Genomic DNA, 19,738 nt, shown 5'->3' with positions numbered 1-19,738 from the left:
GATGTCATTTTCGCACACATTGTGGCTGTAGGAAATTTAATAAGGTCTCAAATAGAACATGTAGGTTTGTCAGAAAAATGATAATAGCAGATATTCTGTTGGTGTCAGAACAGCAAGAACCATGCTCCTATTTTCAGTGGTTTATACGAGTTCCAACAGAAATTAACAAGATTAATGAGATTTCAGCAAATGCGTAGGAAAAACACTTTGTTTTGGCTTTACAACTACACCACCTTCCAAAATATGTACTCACAGTGCAAGATTTCTCCTCTTAAAGCCAACTTTGACCGTTTCGATCACTTGCCTTTCACCATAGAACTGCTTTTTTATTTTTTTAAAGAAGGGGATGGGAATGCAATTTTGGGGAGTGAATTGTCAAAATAGATCTTATTTTTGGCAACAATTTATTTAAAATTTAAAATTAAAATTGTTATTTAAAATTCTAGCTTGAGGGCCAAGCTAGAAACTACCACAGGTTCTTTAAGGCACTAGATCACATAGGAAACTGAGAGAATATTTAAATTCCTGAGTGATAGCATTTTTAGAAGCCTCAGCAACCAGATGCCTAAGATTCTTCCAGTCCTTCCCTAAGTTAACATAGTTACTACACCAAGTTTTATATCCCCACTTCAATTGTTTATGTTTTTGACTATGCCAAGACTATAGAAGTCTGTTGGTTGTCATACTGAATTATATACAGTTAATTGAATATGAAAATTGAGCTTCTTTGTATGTAACACTTTGAAGAATTGTGTTGTTGTGCATCATTACAGATGATGGCCAGCATCCAAATAACTACTTTAGGCATATCCAACAACTCAGGCATGCCTAGTGGGATTTTTGATCCCTTCATGGTGTTATCACAGACTGCTTTTGAAAGCCCCTTCAAAGTACTTTACTACACAGTACAGAGAGGCTGTGCAGTGTTAGTTTGTGTTATTTGCAGACTAACATTTATGCACACAAATACTCTATAGCTGGTAGGATGAAACACATACACATTTTTTTAGTTCTTAAAAAGCCTGCTTGAAATTAAATTCCAACTCTTTTCCTGTCTTACAGCTTTAAAGAAATATGCATTGTTACAATTTTATTTTGGAATTGATGAAGTGGAAATACAGATGAAACAAGTTTGCAGGATATCAACTCTACAGCACCATTTCATCCCACTCATCAGCAAAAGGTAACAAACATCCATTCAAAAATGGGCTCAATTCAAATATAACATTCTTATGGGCTGTTGGATTAGAAATGTTAACTTTTATTTAAAGCACCAATATCCTGCCTATCTTAAAAGTTCAAGGTGGCTAGCAAAATTCTGGGGGAGGGGGGGTCTATAATATATCTCCTGGTCATAATCAAAGCTGCAAATAAAACAGAACAAGAACAAGAACCAGCCTTTCTTGCTGTGCTGGTTTTTTAGTCCTCACTGTAGCAGGAAGGCATGAGTTTCATTATAGGCACTTGAAACATAATTGACAATCAGCATCCATTGTATTTCATATTTGAAAATATTGTATAAAATGTCTGTTGGCTCTCCTTGTTGGAGAGGCTGATTAAAGCCTTTTTCAGACACTTTGTAAACTTCTAGGCAAACCATCAACCAATCCTACTGGTCAGAGTGGCTGAGAAGATCAAAAGTGATGGTGCTTTAACCCTTGGCAGAAAAATAATAATAGAGAGTTTAGCACAGGCTTCCTCAATCTCAGCCCTCCAGATGTTTTTGGCCTACATGAGCCCTAGCTAGCAGGACCCAGGGGTCAGGGATGATTGGAATTGTAGTCTCAAAACATTTGGAGGGCCAAGGTTGAGGAAGCCTGGTTTAGCATATGATATTTAAAAATAGTCTACTCAGTTCAGATGTTTTTGATTACTGTTCCTTTTATGGGGTAAAATTGGTCCAATATCTGATCTATCATTACATGCAGAAGTTTGTTAATGGTTGGACACATAATAATGAGCCTCAGCAGAAAGTAGCCCAAATAGATGGACATTAGTATGTCATTGTTTAAATCAGTGGTTCTCAAACTTTTTTCTCTGGGCCACACCTGCAGAATAAAAATTGTTTTTCTAAATGAGTGTACAAACTCAATGAGAGGTGTGAGCTTGCAGTATCACTTGATGCTCTTAGTCTCATTTTGAAAAGCTAGTTATTCATATTTTGAAAATAGAAAAATATTTTGATATTATACTACACTAATTTTTTTAATGTTTCTTTGATTGTCCTTGAATCTTTGCAGCACACTTTCCAGCATCTCCTGCCACACTTGTGTGGTGCCCCACACCCTCTGAGAACCACTGTTTTAAATGAATGGTGATGAAATCTTATTGGCAAGGTTATACTTCTGAATATTTTTAAAGAGAAGGTCCTGTTCACTCTCTAGTTTGAAAGGCAGGCTTGGATACATTTATCCCCTTCAGAATGCTCTCATTGGATAAAGCACAAGAGGGAGTTTGCTGAAGATACTGATGAAGTAATAGCAGGAAAAATTCAGGGCAACTTAAAGGAAAGATGTGAAAAAATCATCTATGATATTGAAATTTGGGACATAATGGTGAGTGTTAAGTAGAATAAACCCATTCTAGTAAAACATTTAGCTTGGTATTACTGAAATTTTCACTTGCTATTAAAATTAGATAATTCTGTAATTAAAATTATGGTTCTGTTTCTGTTCAGATAGCTTTCATTGTACTTACTTTTGTGAGAAGTTCTTGATCCAGTATCTAGTTTTATTTCACATTCAGTTTTAATTTGTGTGTATTTATGTTGCAAATGCTGTAATTGTGGAGAAACATAACAAAAGATTCATAAAAATGCATCATAGGGGAATTTAGGTAAATATTGTGTACATGGCAATATTTTGGTTTTGGGGTTGTTGTTTTGTACAAATAATAATCCCAAGCGACATTTCCTTAAAATATGTGTCCCTTTAAAATTTGCACTCATCTTCCACAGAAATGAAGTGCTTTCTTTCCTTTTCAAGTACATTATAATTTTATGCTAAGCAACTTTGGGATTCCTCATAAAAAGTTTTCTCAAAACATTGTTTTGAGCTTCAGGGAATACATTTTTGTGGAAGAATGTGTCCATAGTTGTTTAGTCATAATACATTTATGATACCTAAAAATACAGAGTTGCCTGTTTATCTTGCTCTAACTTGAAATCAATCATTTTGGTTAAAATAACAAACCACTTGATAAGAGAGACAAAACAGGAGTCCGTACAAACTTGAATTAAATGTTGCTCCACAACTTCCTCTACTTTCAGTCAGTGCCTCATCTCCCCTGCTCACATTTTGGTCATACGGACAGAGATTACAACTGTTCTGCTCAACTTTGAAAATAGTTTTCTGATACCCATTGTGGGCAACTCTGAAAACTCTGGTATTTCTGTTATTGAAACTCCTTTGGCCATAGTTCCTAAGGAGAAGGATTTTTGCATGGACAATTGCTCACAATGCACTCATTTCATTCCAATCAGTGCAAAATAGGTTTTGTTGGCCGAATTTGAACATCATGCTTAAACCATAGTTTAAGTATTATATAAATGAATCTGGACATGAGCCTTGGGTTTGCCCTCTCTTTTCTAGTTCAGGCATGAAAATGAGATTGGAAGAATCTGCTTTCAGGTTAAAATAACCATGGTTGTCACTACAATTACTTCCTTTGGTTTGGTTTGGTTTATTGGAACAAGTTAGAATCAATCCATGGTTTCTGATCCTAGCTTTTCCTGTGTGTTGTTTCCTTCAGACTTCTCATAATGAAACACTCCAGCAGTAAAGCAGTGCACAAACCTGATATTGGGAATTGTTGGATTGACTTTGGATCTTGTCAGTTTAAATGGTGATCCTAAGATAACTGTGCATCTGAAAGGGCCAGTTCAGAGTTCCCTTCCATCTACTTCTATTAGAATGGAGGGGGGGGGGCAATTTGGCTTTGGTGGGAATGGTTTGAGCACACATTCTGGAATGTGTGCTAAAGTATTTTTTAGGTAAAGGGTAAAGGGACCCCTGACCATTAGGTCCAGTCGTGACCGACTCTGGGGTTGCGCGCTCATCTCGCATTATTGGCCGAGGAAGCCGGCGTATAGCTTCCAGGTCATGTGGCCAGCATGACAAAGCCGCTTCTGGCAAACCAGAGCAGCACACGGAAACGCCGTTTACCTTCCCGCTGTAGCGGTTCCTATTTATCTACTTGCATTTTGACGTGCTTTCGAACTGCTAGGTTGGCAGGAGCTGGGACCAAGCAACAGGAGCTCACCCCGTCACAGGGATTCGAACCACCGACCTTCTGATCAGCAAGCCCTAGGCTCAGTGGTTTAACCCACAGAGCCACCTAAGATTGCATCTGCTTTGTCCATTAGTTTTATTCCAGTAGTCCTTAACTCGCTGAGTAAGTAGTTTGTCAATCCTTTTTGCCTTCATTGCATGGGTGTAGCTAGGTTTTTTGTTAGGGGGGCAGGCAAAGCTTTTTTTTAGGAGATCAGCCAAAGTTGTTGAGCTTTTTGAGAGGAATTCACTGGTAGAAATATCTCCCAAAAGACTGCTGCCCCCCCCCCCCCCCGGCTATGCCCATGCCTCACTATACTCCATTCTTCAGCAGGAAAAGATCCATGAATGCCACTGTTGTTAACTCACACTCTTTTGTGTGACTGTTCTTCCACAGCACAGTGGTACCTCGTGTTATGTACTGTCCCCCTTACGAATGCTTTGGGTTACGTGCTCCGCTAACCCAGAAGTAGATGCCCCTTGTTGCAAACTTGGCCCTGGATACGAGCAGAAGTCTCGCTCTGGCGGCGTGGCAGCAGCGGGAGGTGCCATTAGCGAAAGCGTGCCTCATGTTACGAGCGGTTTCCAGTTACAAATGGACCTCTGGAATGGATTAAGTTTGTAACTGGAGGTACCACTGTAGTTTGCTCACTCTGGCTGTGGGTGCTCTTTCCTGTCCAGACAAATGGAGATACTACCCTCTTTTCACCAATCGGGGGAATCTGCTCCTTTGGAAATAGAATATGCGATGCAAATAGTATCTCCAAACATAAGGACATTTAATAAATGTGCAACATAAATATATAAGAAGAGCCTGTTGCATAAAGCCAGTGGCTCATCTGGCCCAGCATCCTCTTCTCACAGTGGCCAAACAGTTGACTATGGGAAGCATCCTCCTGTGGTGTCCAGCAACTGATATTGAGAAACCCCAAAGTGGAGGTAGAACATAGCTACCATGGGTAGTAGCCATTGATAGCCGTATCCTCATGAATTTGTCTAATCCTATTTTAAAGCCATTGAAGTTGGTGGCCATCACTGCCTCCCATGGGAGCGGATTTCATAGTTTAACTGTGCACTGTGTGCAGAAGTACTTTCTTTTGTCTGTCCTGAATCTTCCAACATTCAGCTTCATTGAATGTCCCCAAGTTGAAAGACAGAGGCAAACCTGTCTCTATCCACATTCTCTACACAACACACAGTTTAGTACAACTCTTATCATGTCTCCTCTTATTGATCTTTTATGAAAATCCCCAACTGTTAAAACCTTTCCTCATGGGGAGCTATTCTATCCCGTTGATCATTTTTGTTGCTCTTTTTGGAGCCTTTTCCAGCTCTACACTGTCCTTTTTGAAGTGAGATGACCGGAACAGTACTTAGTATTCAAAGTGTAGCCGCATCATAGATTTGTATAATTGCATTATATCAGCAGTTTCATCTTAAATTCCTTTCCTAAAGATCCCTAGCATGGAATCTATCTTTTCTGCAGCTACCACACACACTGTGTCGGCATCTTCATCAAGCTATTCTCTCCAACTCCAAGGTTTTGCTCTTGTCAGTTACCACCGGTTCAGACATCAAGACCATGTAGCCTTTGTGAAATTAAGTAGTCCACCTGCATCATTTTTATACTTGTTTACATTGAATTGCATTTTGACATTTTACAGCCCATTCACAACTTTTAGAAATCCTTTTGGAGCTCTTCACAATTGTGAAGTGTGAAGTGTTGTGTTTTGACCATCCTGTACAATTTAGAATCATCAGTTCCTCGGTTCTCACTCTATAAAATGAGTGCATTCATTACCTTGTGCATTAATCAGAAAGAGTTGCTGTGAATTAGATAATTATAAACAACAAGTGTGTTATAGCCTGGTGTTGATAAATGCTAGGGTTCTGTGTAATAGTACTCTTAGCTTAGCAGTTTGTACAGCAAGAAAAATAGAGTGAGCTGCATGTATTGCTTCTCCCACTTCCTTGGACTCCCCCCCCCTCCCGGTCTAATGGTAGAGAGGAAGGGAGGAAGTTTCACAGTCTGATTCTGATTACTTAACTCAGGGGTAGGCAACCTAAGGCCCGGGGGCCGGATGCGGCCCAATCACCATCTCAATCTGGCCTGCAGATGGTCCGTGCTTTTACATGAGTAGAATGTGTGCTTTTATTTAAAATGCATCTCTGGGTTACGGCCATACCTCGGGTTACGGCCGCTTCAGGTTGTGTGTTTTCAGGTTGTGCACCGCGCCGAACGCGGAAGTCCCGGAATGGGTTACTTCAGGGTTTTGGCACTCGCATATGCGCAGAAGCGCTAAATCACGCTTTGCGCATGCATAGAAGCGCTGAATTACGACCCACTCATGTGCAGATGCGGCGCTGCGGGTTGCGAACGTGCCTCCCGCATGGATCACATTTGCAACCCAAGCGTTCACTATATTTGTGAGGTATAGGAATTCGTTCATTCCCCCCCCCAAAAAAAAGAAAATACAGTCTGCCCACAGCTGAAAAAGGTTGCTGACTCCTGACTTAACTATTGTCAAGCAACCAGGAGCATTGAATCTGAAATGTTGGTGTTGCCCCTCTACATTCTTAGTGTTAGAGATTCACAAATGTTAATGAATGATTCTAACAAGTTGGGCAAATTTTCTGACCCAAAGTTCATCTGCGTAAGTCCTGAGATGACATGATTTAACAAATTGTATGGTCAAACTTACCTATTATTTAGAGGTAAGTAGCCGTGTTGGTCTGAGTCGAAACAAAATCAAAAATTCCTTCAGTAGCACCTTAAAGATCTGATGAAGTGTGCATGCACACAAAAGCTCATACCAAAATAAAAACTTAGGTGGTCTTTAAGGTGCTACTGAAGGAATTTTTTTATTTTGTTACCTATTATTCTACACTTTCACTCTTCAAACATTCTCCCATAACTATAGCTGGGTGTTCCCCCCCCCCAAATCATATATCTGTCATGTCTACCCCGTTCAAAATCTTAGAAGCCAGTTCCACAAATTAAAATCTGCAGAGCACATGGGGTCATGCCCTATGTTTTTAATACCCTGCATCCTTAAAAATGTGTTGACAATCAATTGATTTCTCTCCTCTTCATCCCAAACACCCCCTCCAAAACCCAGCCCTATCTAATTCAAAATATTTGTTTCCCTTAAATATTCTGATAGTTCTTTGTTTAATTCTCTGGAATGTCGCTGGCATACCAAGAAGGCTGAAAGTTGTAACACCAAGTTTTCTTGCACTGTGGGTATGCAAGAATTTGTGTGCCTCATTCTTCTGAATTACTTAATATTTTATATAGCGACACTGAACTGCAAAACAACGGCGTTTAACATTTTATCCTTAAATAAAGTCCTTCACTGTTTTGTCTGTAGGGGATGGCAGGAGGGGGAGATTGCTTATTGAAGGAGAAGACAGTATTCTTATGCTAATCCAGTCTGTGGATAAGGAGCAATGCAGCCATGCAAACAATGGAAGTGGAGCCAGAAAGTCTGCTGTGTAGTCTAGCACGCCTTGAAAAGCATATGAGACAGGGCGCCTAGGGCTGCTTAAGGGGAGGGGCCCAAGAAAAGGGGAGCGCTTTACTCCAAGTTATTTTATGGAACTGGCAGATGACCAAAGAAAGGAACCTTGCTACATAGACAGAGAATTAAGATGAGGGGGATGAGAGAAAGGAGTTTCTGAAATCTGCTTTCCAGTTCTCCTAGACAAAAACCCTATGAAAATATTTTGACATAAAACTATAAATATTACAAAAAGCTTATTTTAAGAAAAGATGCCGACTTTGAACAGGGTTTTGTTAGATTTACATGGTTAAAATACCTGATCACACAAATTACTGACCAGCAAAATGCCAATTTCTGTTAATTGCCTTTATACAGTATTTAACTTCTGACAGCGTTTTATTTAATTTATTCATACTCAACCTTTCAAAACCTTCATCTGCACATTCTATGCAGTTAGAAATGAGGCATACCATCCAGCTGGAGTTCTACTTAAGTGGCTTACCTATTCCTGAAGGAATGAATGTTGTAATCTAAAGTTATCAGCTTGCATGTCTTGCTGAAGAATGATAGCAAGCATTTCTTCTTGGCTTATTATCTTTTCAGTATGCTAATACTAGGTAGTAAATGCGAGATGATTAATTCTTAAGAGAAGTACCAATTGTATAGCAAAATAATATCCTTTTTTGAATGCTATGATTTCTCTGTTGTTTAGTCGTTTAATCGTGTCCGACTCTTCGTGACCCCATGGACCATAGCACGCCATGATTTCTCTACACAAGGGCAATAAAGTGGGCACCTGGAGAACTCATTCTGCAATGTAATACTAACATTTATTAATGGCAGTTGGCAATTTACCATACTTTAAAGGGAGGGCTGTTTAAATTCCATAGGTGAGGTATAAGTATCATAAACATAGCTGCCAAGTTTTCCCTTTTCTCACGAGGAAGCCTATTCAGCATAAGGGAATTTCCCTTAAAAAAAGGGATAACTTGGCAGCTATGATCATAAATAAATATGAACCTGTAGCAGATTATTTTGGTGGTTTTATTTAAGTGTTCAGTTTTTAGTATGTATTGCATTTTATGAAGTGAGGGGCTTTTGCAGATTCTAGTCAACAAGTTCAGAAGTTATCTGTCAGTGGGCAACAATGCTGAGCGAATTGAAGTTATCTCTGCCACCTTTTCCCTGACTACTTCACTGAGAAAAGCCCCTTCACAGGGCAAAGAAAGTGCCTCACTCCAGCTCTGCATGGCTGCCAGGCAGCCATATTTAGTGAAGATATTTAGTATCTTCTTTGTTCTTGCCTCCTAGCCACCCTCCTCACTAAGGGAAAAAATTCTCTGTGAGTCAAAGGGAGTGCCAGCTGTATTAGCTCCATGTGGCTGGTGGGCAACAACAGCTGAGTGATGACAGGTTCCCTTGGTTGCCAAGGAACGCCTTTGTAGGTGCTGGGATGGCAACCCCCAATCTAAGCAACTTTTACATTGGATGACAGCAAACCCACCAATAAATCACAGAACACGTCTGTAGACACAGAAGTGACATATGAATAGATCATAGAATTTTAGAGTTGGGAAGGGACCCTTAGGACCATCTAGTCCAACCCCCTGCAATGCAGGAATATGCAGCTGTCACAAATTGATGACGGTTTTCAGTGGATCCTTTGTCAAAATTAGGAGCACCTGTAAGGATCTGTGATTTGATGAGTGGGGAAAGAAACCATGAAAAAAGTGTGTGTTAAGACTGTTTTAATGAATCTGGCATGCACACTTACACTCACATTCTTCTTTTTATCTTTCTTGATTTTCTTCCTTTTCTCTCTCTCCTGACTCTTGTAGCACTGTACATTCCCCACTCATTTGTACTTCATTTTTCCCTCCCCTTTCCCTCCTCATTCAGTTACTCCACTTTCTAGTTACTCAAATTCTGATTTGATAATTGAAAATCATATAGAGCTGAAAGAGGAAGTGAAAAAGAGCATCACACTTCTAATTTTGTTCTTAAGTTCTAGTACTTTCAGAGGGGTGGTGGTGTGGTAACCACCCTCATCACAAAGTGGGTAGTGAGCCAGGGATAGGGCACTATTGCGTGTCACATGGAGTATCACACAGGCTACTCCAGTTGTGAACAAACATGACAATTTAAAATCTTTTAAACTATTCTGAAATATAGAGTCCTCTGTTATAGGCAAACTTTGTAATGCATTTTATTAATATCAAACAAGTGCATATAAATCTTACATAGGTAAAAGTAAAGGGACCCCTGACCATTAGGTCCAGTCGTGACCGACTCTGTGGTTGTGGCGCTCATCTCGTGTTATTGGCCAAGGGAGCCGGCGTACAGCTTCCAGGTCATGTGGCCAGCATGACAAAGCCGCTTCTGGCGAACCAGAGCAGTGCACGGAAACGCATAGCTGATCCCAAAACATTAAGCCAGTTCATTTTGTTCTTTAAATTGCACCCAGAAACCCTCCTAATCAAAACATTTCTTTGTTGAACATAGCCTCATTTTTTGCACTTTTAATTACTTCATTTTCATTTTCATTACTACGATTACATGGCATTGAAACAACTCTGAAACTCTTTTACCTCTGGCTCTCAGAGAAGTCAAATGTCTGAGCATCTTTCAGAATGGATGTAAGCACTTTGTATTAGAGAAAAGCTTGAAATGGCCAGGATAAGCAAAGGTTTATTTTAGGAGTATGTGTTAGCCCTTGTTGATAGGGTGAGGTAAAAATCAAGCAAGTTAGTATGCAACATACAGGAAGTACAAATAACCAAGGTCTGCCACTCTAGAAGCATAAGCTTAGTGTAACTAAATCCTAGTGGTTTATACAAGTTAGCTGTGTATGTGGTAAGGTGAAAAAAAACCCAGATCATCAGCCAGTTGATCCCCAGGGAAAATTGCAACCTGGCTCCGGATATGGGTCATGAAAGCAGGATTTGCAGTTCTGCCTGCCTGCCTGCCTGCAATCTCTGATTCTTCAAGGGGAAAAAAAGTAAAAAATAAAACAAAACAATCTTAAAGGCATGGTCATTGTCTTAGGTTCTTACAATTGGGCCTAGATAAAGTCCTCATCCCTTATATATAATCAGCTTAGTTTTGGATACTTGGGTCCTTTTAGCCCTGTTGTTTTTGGGCCATCAGAAGTCAAATGCCCACACATCCTAGGAGAATGTCCAGTAATGTTGACTATTTCTGGGGTGGGGACACAATATTTGACAGTCTTTTGTACTGATTTGTGTGAGGTCACACGTTTAACAGTGTCTTGCACCCAAGGAAAGCTTTGGGCTGGATGTGATTCAATGCCACCTTTTGAGGACACTGTCCTGGATCTGTGGGTATATGATTTATGGTGCCCAAAAATATTTTAGGGTCACACACAAAGTTTCTTACTCATTCCTATGTTCTTGGACTATATTTGGCATGTGAACGCTATATTTTGACACTGACTTACACTGAAGGAAAGTGTTGGGCTGGATGCAAATACCATCTTATAAAAGAAATTTGAATGCTTATTTTGGGATGATTCAAAACTTATGGCGCAGTGTACAGCCCAACTTATTAATTTTTTAATTGTTATCTGAGGTCATTGTGCATTCATGACCATTACACATGAACAACAATTTTGACTAGGGAAAATTATTCTGGGACTGAAAGGAGACAATCTGCCAGTCATGGAAACGTGATTCAGGGATATAAAAATTTAGGTCACTTTAAAAAAAGGGTTTCTAATTGAGAATCAGTTCTGTGATTCTGTGACAATATTCAGGGCTGTGTACAGTCTGAATTGGCACAATAAAGCAAATGTAAAATCAATACAATAAAAGCTGAAGACCTTTTGAAACAGCAACACTACCCGAGACCTAAAGGCTAAAATATTCATTGAGACTTTTAAAAGAAGCTTTAGGTGGAGTTATTCTGGACCACGTTGAATATACTGTACATCAATTGCTGTATCCACAGATAGGCTATTCCGTTGCAATGGTTCTATTTCTTGTAGTGAGGAAGCTGCTTTGTTTCTTCATTACTAAGAAGTCACAGATGTGTGAAAAGTAGGCCACAGGTCGAAGGCTGCATGCCCCCTGCATGCGCAAATTGAAAGTGACAGACACCTCTATGCTCTGCCAGTAATTTGCCTCCATGTTAAATGCCTATGAAGCAGTAATTAAAATGAAAAGTTCTTGGGTCCTGCCAACAGACAGATTGAGTTATTTATGGTAGAAGCAGCCACTAACAGTAATTGCAGCACATCCTTGAACAAATACAAGTTTTTTCATTCAAGAATAGCGCCAGGCTGACAGGGGTCAGGAGGTCAAGCCCACTCAAACAAGAGGCCAAAGAAAGGCAAAATCAGTGTTCTGTTAATCTTAACACAGAATCTGTATTGTCTATATTAACTACCTAGGTGTCCAAATTGCTGTTTATTCCTCTGAGACCTATTTAGGCTCTATTAATCATTTCAAAAACATCACTGTGAGATTACTAAAAGCTGCTACATTTTAATATAACCATGTTTGCCCACTTTGTTTCTGAAGTGTACTTTAAAATGGTAGAGCAAATTTTACTGCCTTCCTTTTTATGCAGTTGAGCAAATATTGGAAGAGTGTTTTGTAGACAGCTTTGTATTTAAAGAAAAATCTTTTTTTCTAGTACATGTTTGTGCACTGGTGTTTTAGAATGGAATTATTATCATTCTTTTAAAATTCTAAGTTCTACAGCAATTTCACATTTTAGCTACAAAGATGTTATCAATCAGCTAGTTGTCAACTGTTAATTTTAAAATGTATAGTTATCCAATGGATTAAAATACAAATAGGTCATATTTTAGTCTTTTAAATATACTTGTACATGTTTATCACTTCAAGCTTTTACTGTATCTTGTCCATTTGATACCCCCCTCCCATTTTCAGGGTTTGGGGAATTTGCATAATTTTATTCATCTGTTCAAAAATGCAATTTTGTTTCTTTTCTTTTTTCCAGAAAACAAATTGGAATAATTAAAACATTGCTTCAACTGGCCACCAAGTCTTCTAGCAGATTTTGCTAAACAGTCCAGCTTAGAACCTGTCAAGCGGCAGGGCAATTTGCCAAAGTTGACAGCGCACAGGAAGGATTTATATTCGAACAATGATTTGTCTGAAAGTTTACATCAGATTGCTGGGGTTCTATGCAGTCATCATTTCTCAAGTTCAAGGTAAAGTCATACTTGTAAAACTTTAGAAAAAGAAATTTTTTGATGTATGGAATGTTCATGTGCATAGCCAACATTTTATGTTTTAACTGCAGTCTGAAATAGATGCAGATAAGCTGCTGTAGTTTTTTAAACGTAGAAACAACATGTAAGCTGTTGAAATGGAAGACTTTTGTGCACACCTGAAAATGGCTTCCATCTTTTTCAGCAACTCTCAAACCCTCTGCTTTGAAACAAAAACAAAAATAAAAATCAGTTACATTTTTTACAGAAAGGGAGATTTCTAACATAACTTTCATAGAGATTCTATGGAGCAGTCTATCTATTGCTAACAGGACATGCTGCCTACCTTTTAGTACCATGACCCTACTTTATTGGTAATATATAAGAGCTGGTTACCAAGAAGCAGGCTTTCTTGGTTTGCCTTCTATTTCAAAACCAGTACATTGGGGGGGGGGCCTGGTTAATTATAATAGACCTTAGTACTGAAAGCTGGAAAACGTTTTGATTTGGTACATGCTTCTGAATTGACTTTCATTGACATGTTAAGATTTTGCTATAAAAAAATATTCCAGATTCTGTTTGATGTTTTAATTTGTTGGAAGCCTCCCAGAGTGACTGGAGCAACTGTTGTTAAGTTGTTGTTGTTGTTATTGTTGTTGTTGTTGTTAATTATGCAGTTCATACTAAACTCAATCATAAAATTCTTTTGTATTTTAAATGGTGTAGCATTTGCATCTGTTGACTAATTCCCATCTTTATGGACAGTCTTATTCAGTGAAGGCGTCAGATATTTCTGAGTTAATGTGGCGGCTATAATATTTTTAAACGAAAGTACCCTAAAAGAAAAAGGACACAGTGCACTTAAGGAATCTAAGCTATCAAGTTATTTCCTCACACAGGGAAGATTACCTAGTGAATGCACACGCTGCTAGTCAGAAGAGTCTGCTAGCCTTCTTTTGACAAGGAGCGAATCAGGGTAGATATGGCTGTTTTTATGAGACTAATTACTTGAGACTAATTGCAAAGTCATTATTCAGGTATAGGGCTCTCTGAATCACTCAGAAGACTATGTAAACTGTGAGCTGAGTCATGGAAAAAGTCAATCAACTGAAATTTATAGGCATAGACGAAGGTTCATTTAAGCAAGAAAGCAAAGATGTTAGAGATATTCAAAGATTCCTGCCTGTTTTATTTATTTAAAGTATTTATATACTGCTGCTCAGTTCAACCTCATTAAGTGTTTCACAAAAGAATATCACAAAAGGCATCATTTTAAAAAGTTACAATAAAATGGAAATGCAGCTGTTTGTTTAGAAGCAGCAACTGCTACTTCTCTGCTCCCCTCAGGATAAGATGGTCCCACAGAAACCCCTGGGGAGGTAAGGGCCACTACTGTTTAGCTTCGGTACTCCTCTCAGATATAGGAGGTTCAGTCATAACTAGAAACATACATAAGTAGAGGCGCACTTTTCCATAGAAAGTAATGGAAAAGTGAATTGATTCATTCTAGACGATGAAAAACACCCCCTAAAACAGCAATTTAACACGGATTTTACTGTCTAACGAGAACATAGATCCATAAAATGAAGGCAATAATCAATGTACTGTACTATAAAATAAATAAGACAGTATTGTAGATGGAAAAAAATAACATTTTTGTTCTCCTTACGTGCACTGAGGGTGGGTGGGCTTACCTGGCTACAAGCTGGGGGTGGGGCAAGGGTCAGTAAAGAGCTGATTCCCTTCGGCCAGGCCACGTTCTTCTCTGGACTTCCTCAGGTTAGTTCCTCGGTGGGGTTTGGGGCTACAGTGTGCCCTGCTGTGCTTCTTGCAGGCGGCACCTCTTCCACAGTTTTGGGGGTGGGATGTGGGCCCTCTCCCCGGCAGCAGAGGCCTCAACGCTGCTCTGCAGCCAGTGGGGTGAGCTCTGGCAAACTGGAGGCCTCTCCCCGGCAGTGGAGGCCCCAGCGCTGCTCTGCAGCCAGTGGGGTGAGCTCTGGCAAACTGGAGGCCTCTCCCCGGCGGTGGAGGCCCCAGCGCTGCTCTGCAGCCTGCCGGCCAAGCTCTGGGCTACCGGCAAGGCCTCTCCCCGGTGGTGGAGGCCCCAGTGCTGCCTCGCAGCCAGCTGGGCGAGCTCTGGGCTGCTGGCAAGGCCTCTGTTCGTATCTAGAGGAAAGTTCATAATTTGAAGCACCTACTGAAGGTCGTAACTGGAATCGTACGTAAGTAGAGCCGTACGTAAGTCGAGGTTCCACTGTATAGCTGTTAAGACTGCAGATTTTGCTTTAGTGCTGTTTTTATGTGATATTACTGTATTATCACATTGCTATTGCTATAAACCTGGGAAGCCTCAACAGGAAATTAAGATAATTGGAAGGACAGCAGGTGTTTGGCTGTTGTGATATTCATTGCTTGTATAAATATAAATGTTTATAAAAACGTGCTGTACAGAATTATATTCTTATTTCCAGTCTCTCTAAAAGGTCAAACATAGTTAAGATCCTGATACTAAATTGGAATAAGAACCTGCAAGAAAATCACACCCAGCCACCCTGCAGTGTTCCTGTTCAGGGTGCTAGTCTGCCTGTCCATCAGCTATGACCTTCTCAGGATATTAGTAAGCTACAATGGGGTTCAGGCACTGAGTTCACGTCCCTCATTTTCCATTTTTCTTCTCCGCCTTCCACAACGTTATGTGGCTTCTGGACTCTGTTGAGCATGCTCAGTCCTTGGAGGGCGCCATGTTGGTGAAGGCTAACTTAGATTCTGTGCCCATTATGGATAGTAATTAAAATAATATTCTGATATTATGAATGTTTTAAGTGTGAGAGGAAATGCAGTTTAATCTAAGAGATGTGGCCTTCCCCAACCTGGTGCCCCCCAGATGTTTGGACTACAACTCTCATCAGCCTCAGCTGATTGGAATTGTAGTCCAATAACATTGGAATGCCACAGGTTCCCCACTCCTGCTATAGAAGTATTCCTACACATGATCCCTAGCAAAGTAGCAGTTTGTACAAATTTAGTAGGAATAAAAACTCAACAACCAAATAAAATTTTTAAACACCTTAATTTTTGAGATAATGTAAAAAGAAAGAAAGAAATGCATTTGGAATTCACTTCCATTAAATTTCATATAATTATCAGGACAGAACTAACCATCATTTATCTTATTAAAATATAATTATTATTGTATTATGCTCAGCTGCCTGCTGAGCAGAATGTTAACATTGATATTTCAATTACTTACTTTAATTTATGTCTGTGCTTGTTAATTTGAAAGTCAGATTTTAAAAAAATTAAAAAGAAATCTGTGGTGGTCCACTTACAGGTAAATAAGTTTTCAAGTTAGGTTTTAAGTATGCAAATGAACATTCCAGGTTTGCTTTGGAGCCGAAACAGAAGGACTATACAGAGGCTACTGCATCCAAGGGTTCTAAACCTTCAGTGTAAGCCTGCCTTCTGAAACAAACCATTATGTTTGTATCTACATTATACAGGGCAGAATCTAGACAGCATGCTCCATGGGACAGGGATGAAGACTGATCCTGAGCAGAAAAAGCAGGAAGATGGAGTCACCCTAGCTCCAGAGGACACGTTGCCCTTTTTGCAGTGCTACTGCTCAGGGCACTGTCCAGAAAATGCCATTAACAATACATGCAAGTAAGTGTTGCGGGCAGAATTCAGACTGTTTTCTCATTAGGTAATTAAGAATATGTACAAGTTATAGTAAGGTTAGAGGTTTCAAATATTTTCACGATCCGTTCTTGTTTCTCAGTTCCCTTGTTCCACCCTTTTTCAGTTCATATACTATTATGGCCAGGTGAAATGACTTTCTGAATTGAGGATTGGTTAAAAGGTTTTAATATATTTCTTAAAAAGGTAAAGGGACCCATGACCATTAGGTCCAGTGTCGTGACCGACTCTGGGGTTGTGGCGCTCATCTCGCATTATTGGCCGAGGGAGCCGGCGTACAGCTTCCAGGTCATGTGGCCAGCATGACAAAGCTGCTTCTGGCGAGCCAGAGCAGCACACGGAAATGCCGTTTACCTTCCCGCTGTAGCGGTACCTATTTATCTACTTGCACTTTGACGTGCTTTCGATATCTTCTTTGTGGCCTCTGAGACGACACAAACATGGTTTCTGTACCTGCAGATAATTTCATTCAGGAAACCTACTGTCTTCCAAGGTACCTTTTTAGTGGCAATTACATTGGTGAGGAGTGTGATGATGAGTGTGAGTTATCAGTGTGCTCCACGTGTTGAGCTCCCATATTTGACTCCCATACACTAGATCAGAGTTGTACTGAAAACAGATATTTGTTCTTTCCCAAGGTTGCCTCTTCATTCCACCACAATGAGGCCATGTCTTCCATAGCCTAGTTTCAGAGTTTTGATTCCCCCCCCCCCGAACCAAAAGCTTATGGAGTAGTCTGGATCTGTTTATTTGTTAGGAGGGTGCCAGACCCAACATTTCACCCACTAGTGTCTTCAATGGTTCACCTGTGCCTATGCCTACAGACCTCCAAAGTTCCCTACTCCAAAGTGAAGCCAGAGCTGTAATGACTTCCATGGTATTCCTCCAAGGTCCACTGCTGGACCTCCACGATGCTGCTACTTGGCTACAACTTTTGGTTTTCATCTGTAATCTACTTGATTACAAGGCAAATGGAACTGAGCAATGTTTTTTGGAAGGGCTGCACTTGCGTCCTTGACCTCATCGTACTGTATATTTCCTGCCTCTAGTAAGCTAGCTTGCTTTACTACCCGTATGTGTGCACAGAGACCACGAAGAACGGGTTGCTTACTTGTAACGAGACTTTCCAATAGTCATCTGTGCAGACACACAACCCACTCTCTTTCCCCACGGTAGATGTAAGTATGGTTGTTATCTCCTGATAGTCTTCCCATAGGGCTGTGGTTTTTGAGCTGAGCACGAATGCAGGAGCTATGTCCCTGAATGCGTGAGCATGGAAGATAGGGGCAGGGCACTTGCCAAATCTCTAGACTAGCTTACATGTCTGCACATGTGTGTCTCCATAAATAACAACTCAAAGAACTACAGGTACAGCTAAACAACCTGTTCTTCTTGCATAGCATAAGGGCATCTGATTTGGTCAAATCATTGCTCACATTAGAATTGTTGCTTTTTATTGCCCTCTAGTGTTTGTTTTTGATATAGTTTCTATATCCAAGTACAGTATTTGTGTAGTTGATAAATCTGGTAGATATAATTTTAAAGATGGAAAACCCATCAAATAATTTTGAAGGCATGTTTTGATTGGTCATAAATGTCCTATTAAATGTTATTAATACCAAATTGAAAGATATCTTACTTTTTATTCTTGACCTTTAGCTGCCTTAAAGCTGTGCATCTCCAGGCATTCAAAGGCTGAAATCTCAAGTACACCTAATGGGAAACTATTGAATTCAGTGATACCTGTTTATGTGTGGATAGGATGAGAAAGAAAAAGAAAGAAAGAAAGAAAGAAAGAAAGAGGGAAAAGTTCTGTAGCACCAAATTTTAATGATATCTATTTAGTGGAACAGACTTGGATCTTGGCACATATGTTGAAGGAGATTAATCTAGACTTCATTACTTAATTCTCTGCTTGAGAGTAATTGAAGAGCTGTATTTCAGTTGGCTTCTCTTAAAAACAGTTCAAATTACAAGATGCAGTCAGAGAAGCTTCCAGATTTTGAAAACATTGAATTGGTGTTTGCTTAATTACTAGGCCTTGAATAAGAATTGGTTTAAATGCTGATTTTTGCAGGCAATAGAGGATTGATTTCCCATGGGTATGTACAACTTTTTCAGTGTCACATGATAGGCATGACTAACGTATAGAAGGAGTCTTGAAGCTTTTTTTCATAATTAGCATTAATCTTGGAATGTAATCCTCAGGAATAGTTCATCTCCCTGGATTACCTACCATGACTTTCCCACACCATCAATAAATCCAACCCTGTTTTATCTGTTCTGAAGTCCATTGTTTCCTTTGAGTGCAGTATCTTGAGTGCCATGTGTCCATTATACTGGAAGGAAGAATACAAGACAATAATCTAATAGATAAAAATAGGTTGCTTGAATGTAGAACAGTACATGGAGAATTGAAGTCAATTCATCTGTTCCAGAACTAATGGACATTGCTTTGCCATAATTGAAGAAGAAGAAAATGGTGAAATTACACTTGCTTCAGGCTGCATGAAGTATGAAGGCTCAGACTTCCAGTGCAAGGTATTCCAACTGTCTTCTGTTGCATGTGAACCCAGGCAGCTCCCCACACTTAATTCCAACATTTGCTGTTCATGCAAGTAATTTGCTCCAAAAGCCTAAAATTGGGAGATTTATTTCTTTGCCAATTTTATCATTTCTAACATTAATACTTTGTCTTAAAATCCTTACAGCAAAGCTGTAAAGCTCAATATTATTGTCCTCATAATGTGCACGGGAGGCTGATTCAGAGTGGCATGCCAAAATGCCAGCCATAAGAAGAAGGTCCTGACAGGATTGTATGAACCTAAATTGTTTGTAGAAGCACAAAAAATAGGCGGGGCACTAAGTGGGGTACACTCTGCTTTGTTTGTTTTAAGTTTGTTTGTTTTTTGAATGGGGGGACAGAAAATGGGTGCAGGGGATAATAATTGAATGCAATATCCTGGGGAAAGGCATTACTTTCTGAAAACCTAAACACTCCATTGTAGAACATTTTGCTGCAGATCCCACTTGTCAGTTTTCTTCTGATCTAATCTAGTTAGCAAAAATCTACA

The 19,738-nt window shown here is 39.7% G+C and overlaps 1 protein-coding gene across 2 annotated transcripts in view; it reads left to right on the top strand.

Moving 5' to 3' along the window:
• Nucleotides 1-19,738, top strand: part of BMPR1A (bone morphogenetic protein receptor type 1A) — a 57,893-nt gene that overhangs the window by 26,300 nt on the left and 11,855 nt on the right. The window contains exons 2-5 of one of the 2 annotated variants that reach the window (XM_035137314.3): nucleotides 1,063-1,183; nucleotides 12,755-12,968; nucleotides 16,469-16,631; nucleotides 19,103-19,205. In XM_035137314.3, coding sequence (XP_034993205.1) covers nucleotides 12,902-12,968; nucleotides 16,469-16,631; nucleotides 19,103-19,205 — 333 coding nt within the window. In that variant the 5' untranslated portion in view covers nucleotides 1,063-1,183; nucleotides 12,755-12,901. The remainder of the gene's footprint in view (nucleotides 1-1,062; nucleotides 1,184-12,754; nucleotides 12,969-16,468; nucleotides 16,632-19,102; nucleotides 19,206-19,738) is intronic. The other variant, XM_088670167.1, reaches the window with a different exon arrangement.

The sequence above is a fragment of the Zootoca vivipara genome, chromosome 5 (genome assembly GCF_965207765.1).
Source record: "Zootoca vivipara chromosome 5, rZooViv2.hap1.1, whole genome shotgun sequence".
In the NCBI taxonomy this organism is placed as follows: domain Eukaryota; kingdom Metazoa; phylum Chordata; class Lepidosauria; order Squamata; family Lacertidae; genus Zootoca; species Zootoca vivipara.
Note: the sequence above shows the minus strand (reverse complement) of the source record. Positions and strands in the feature narration are given on the sequence as shown.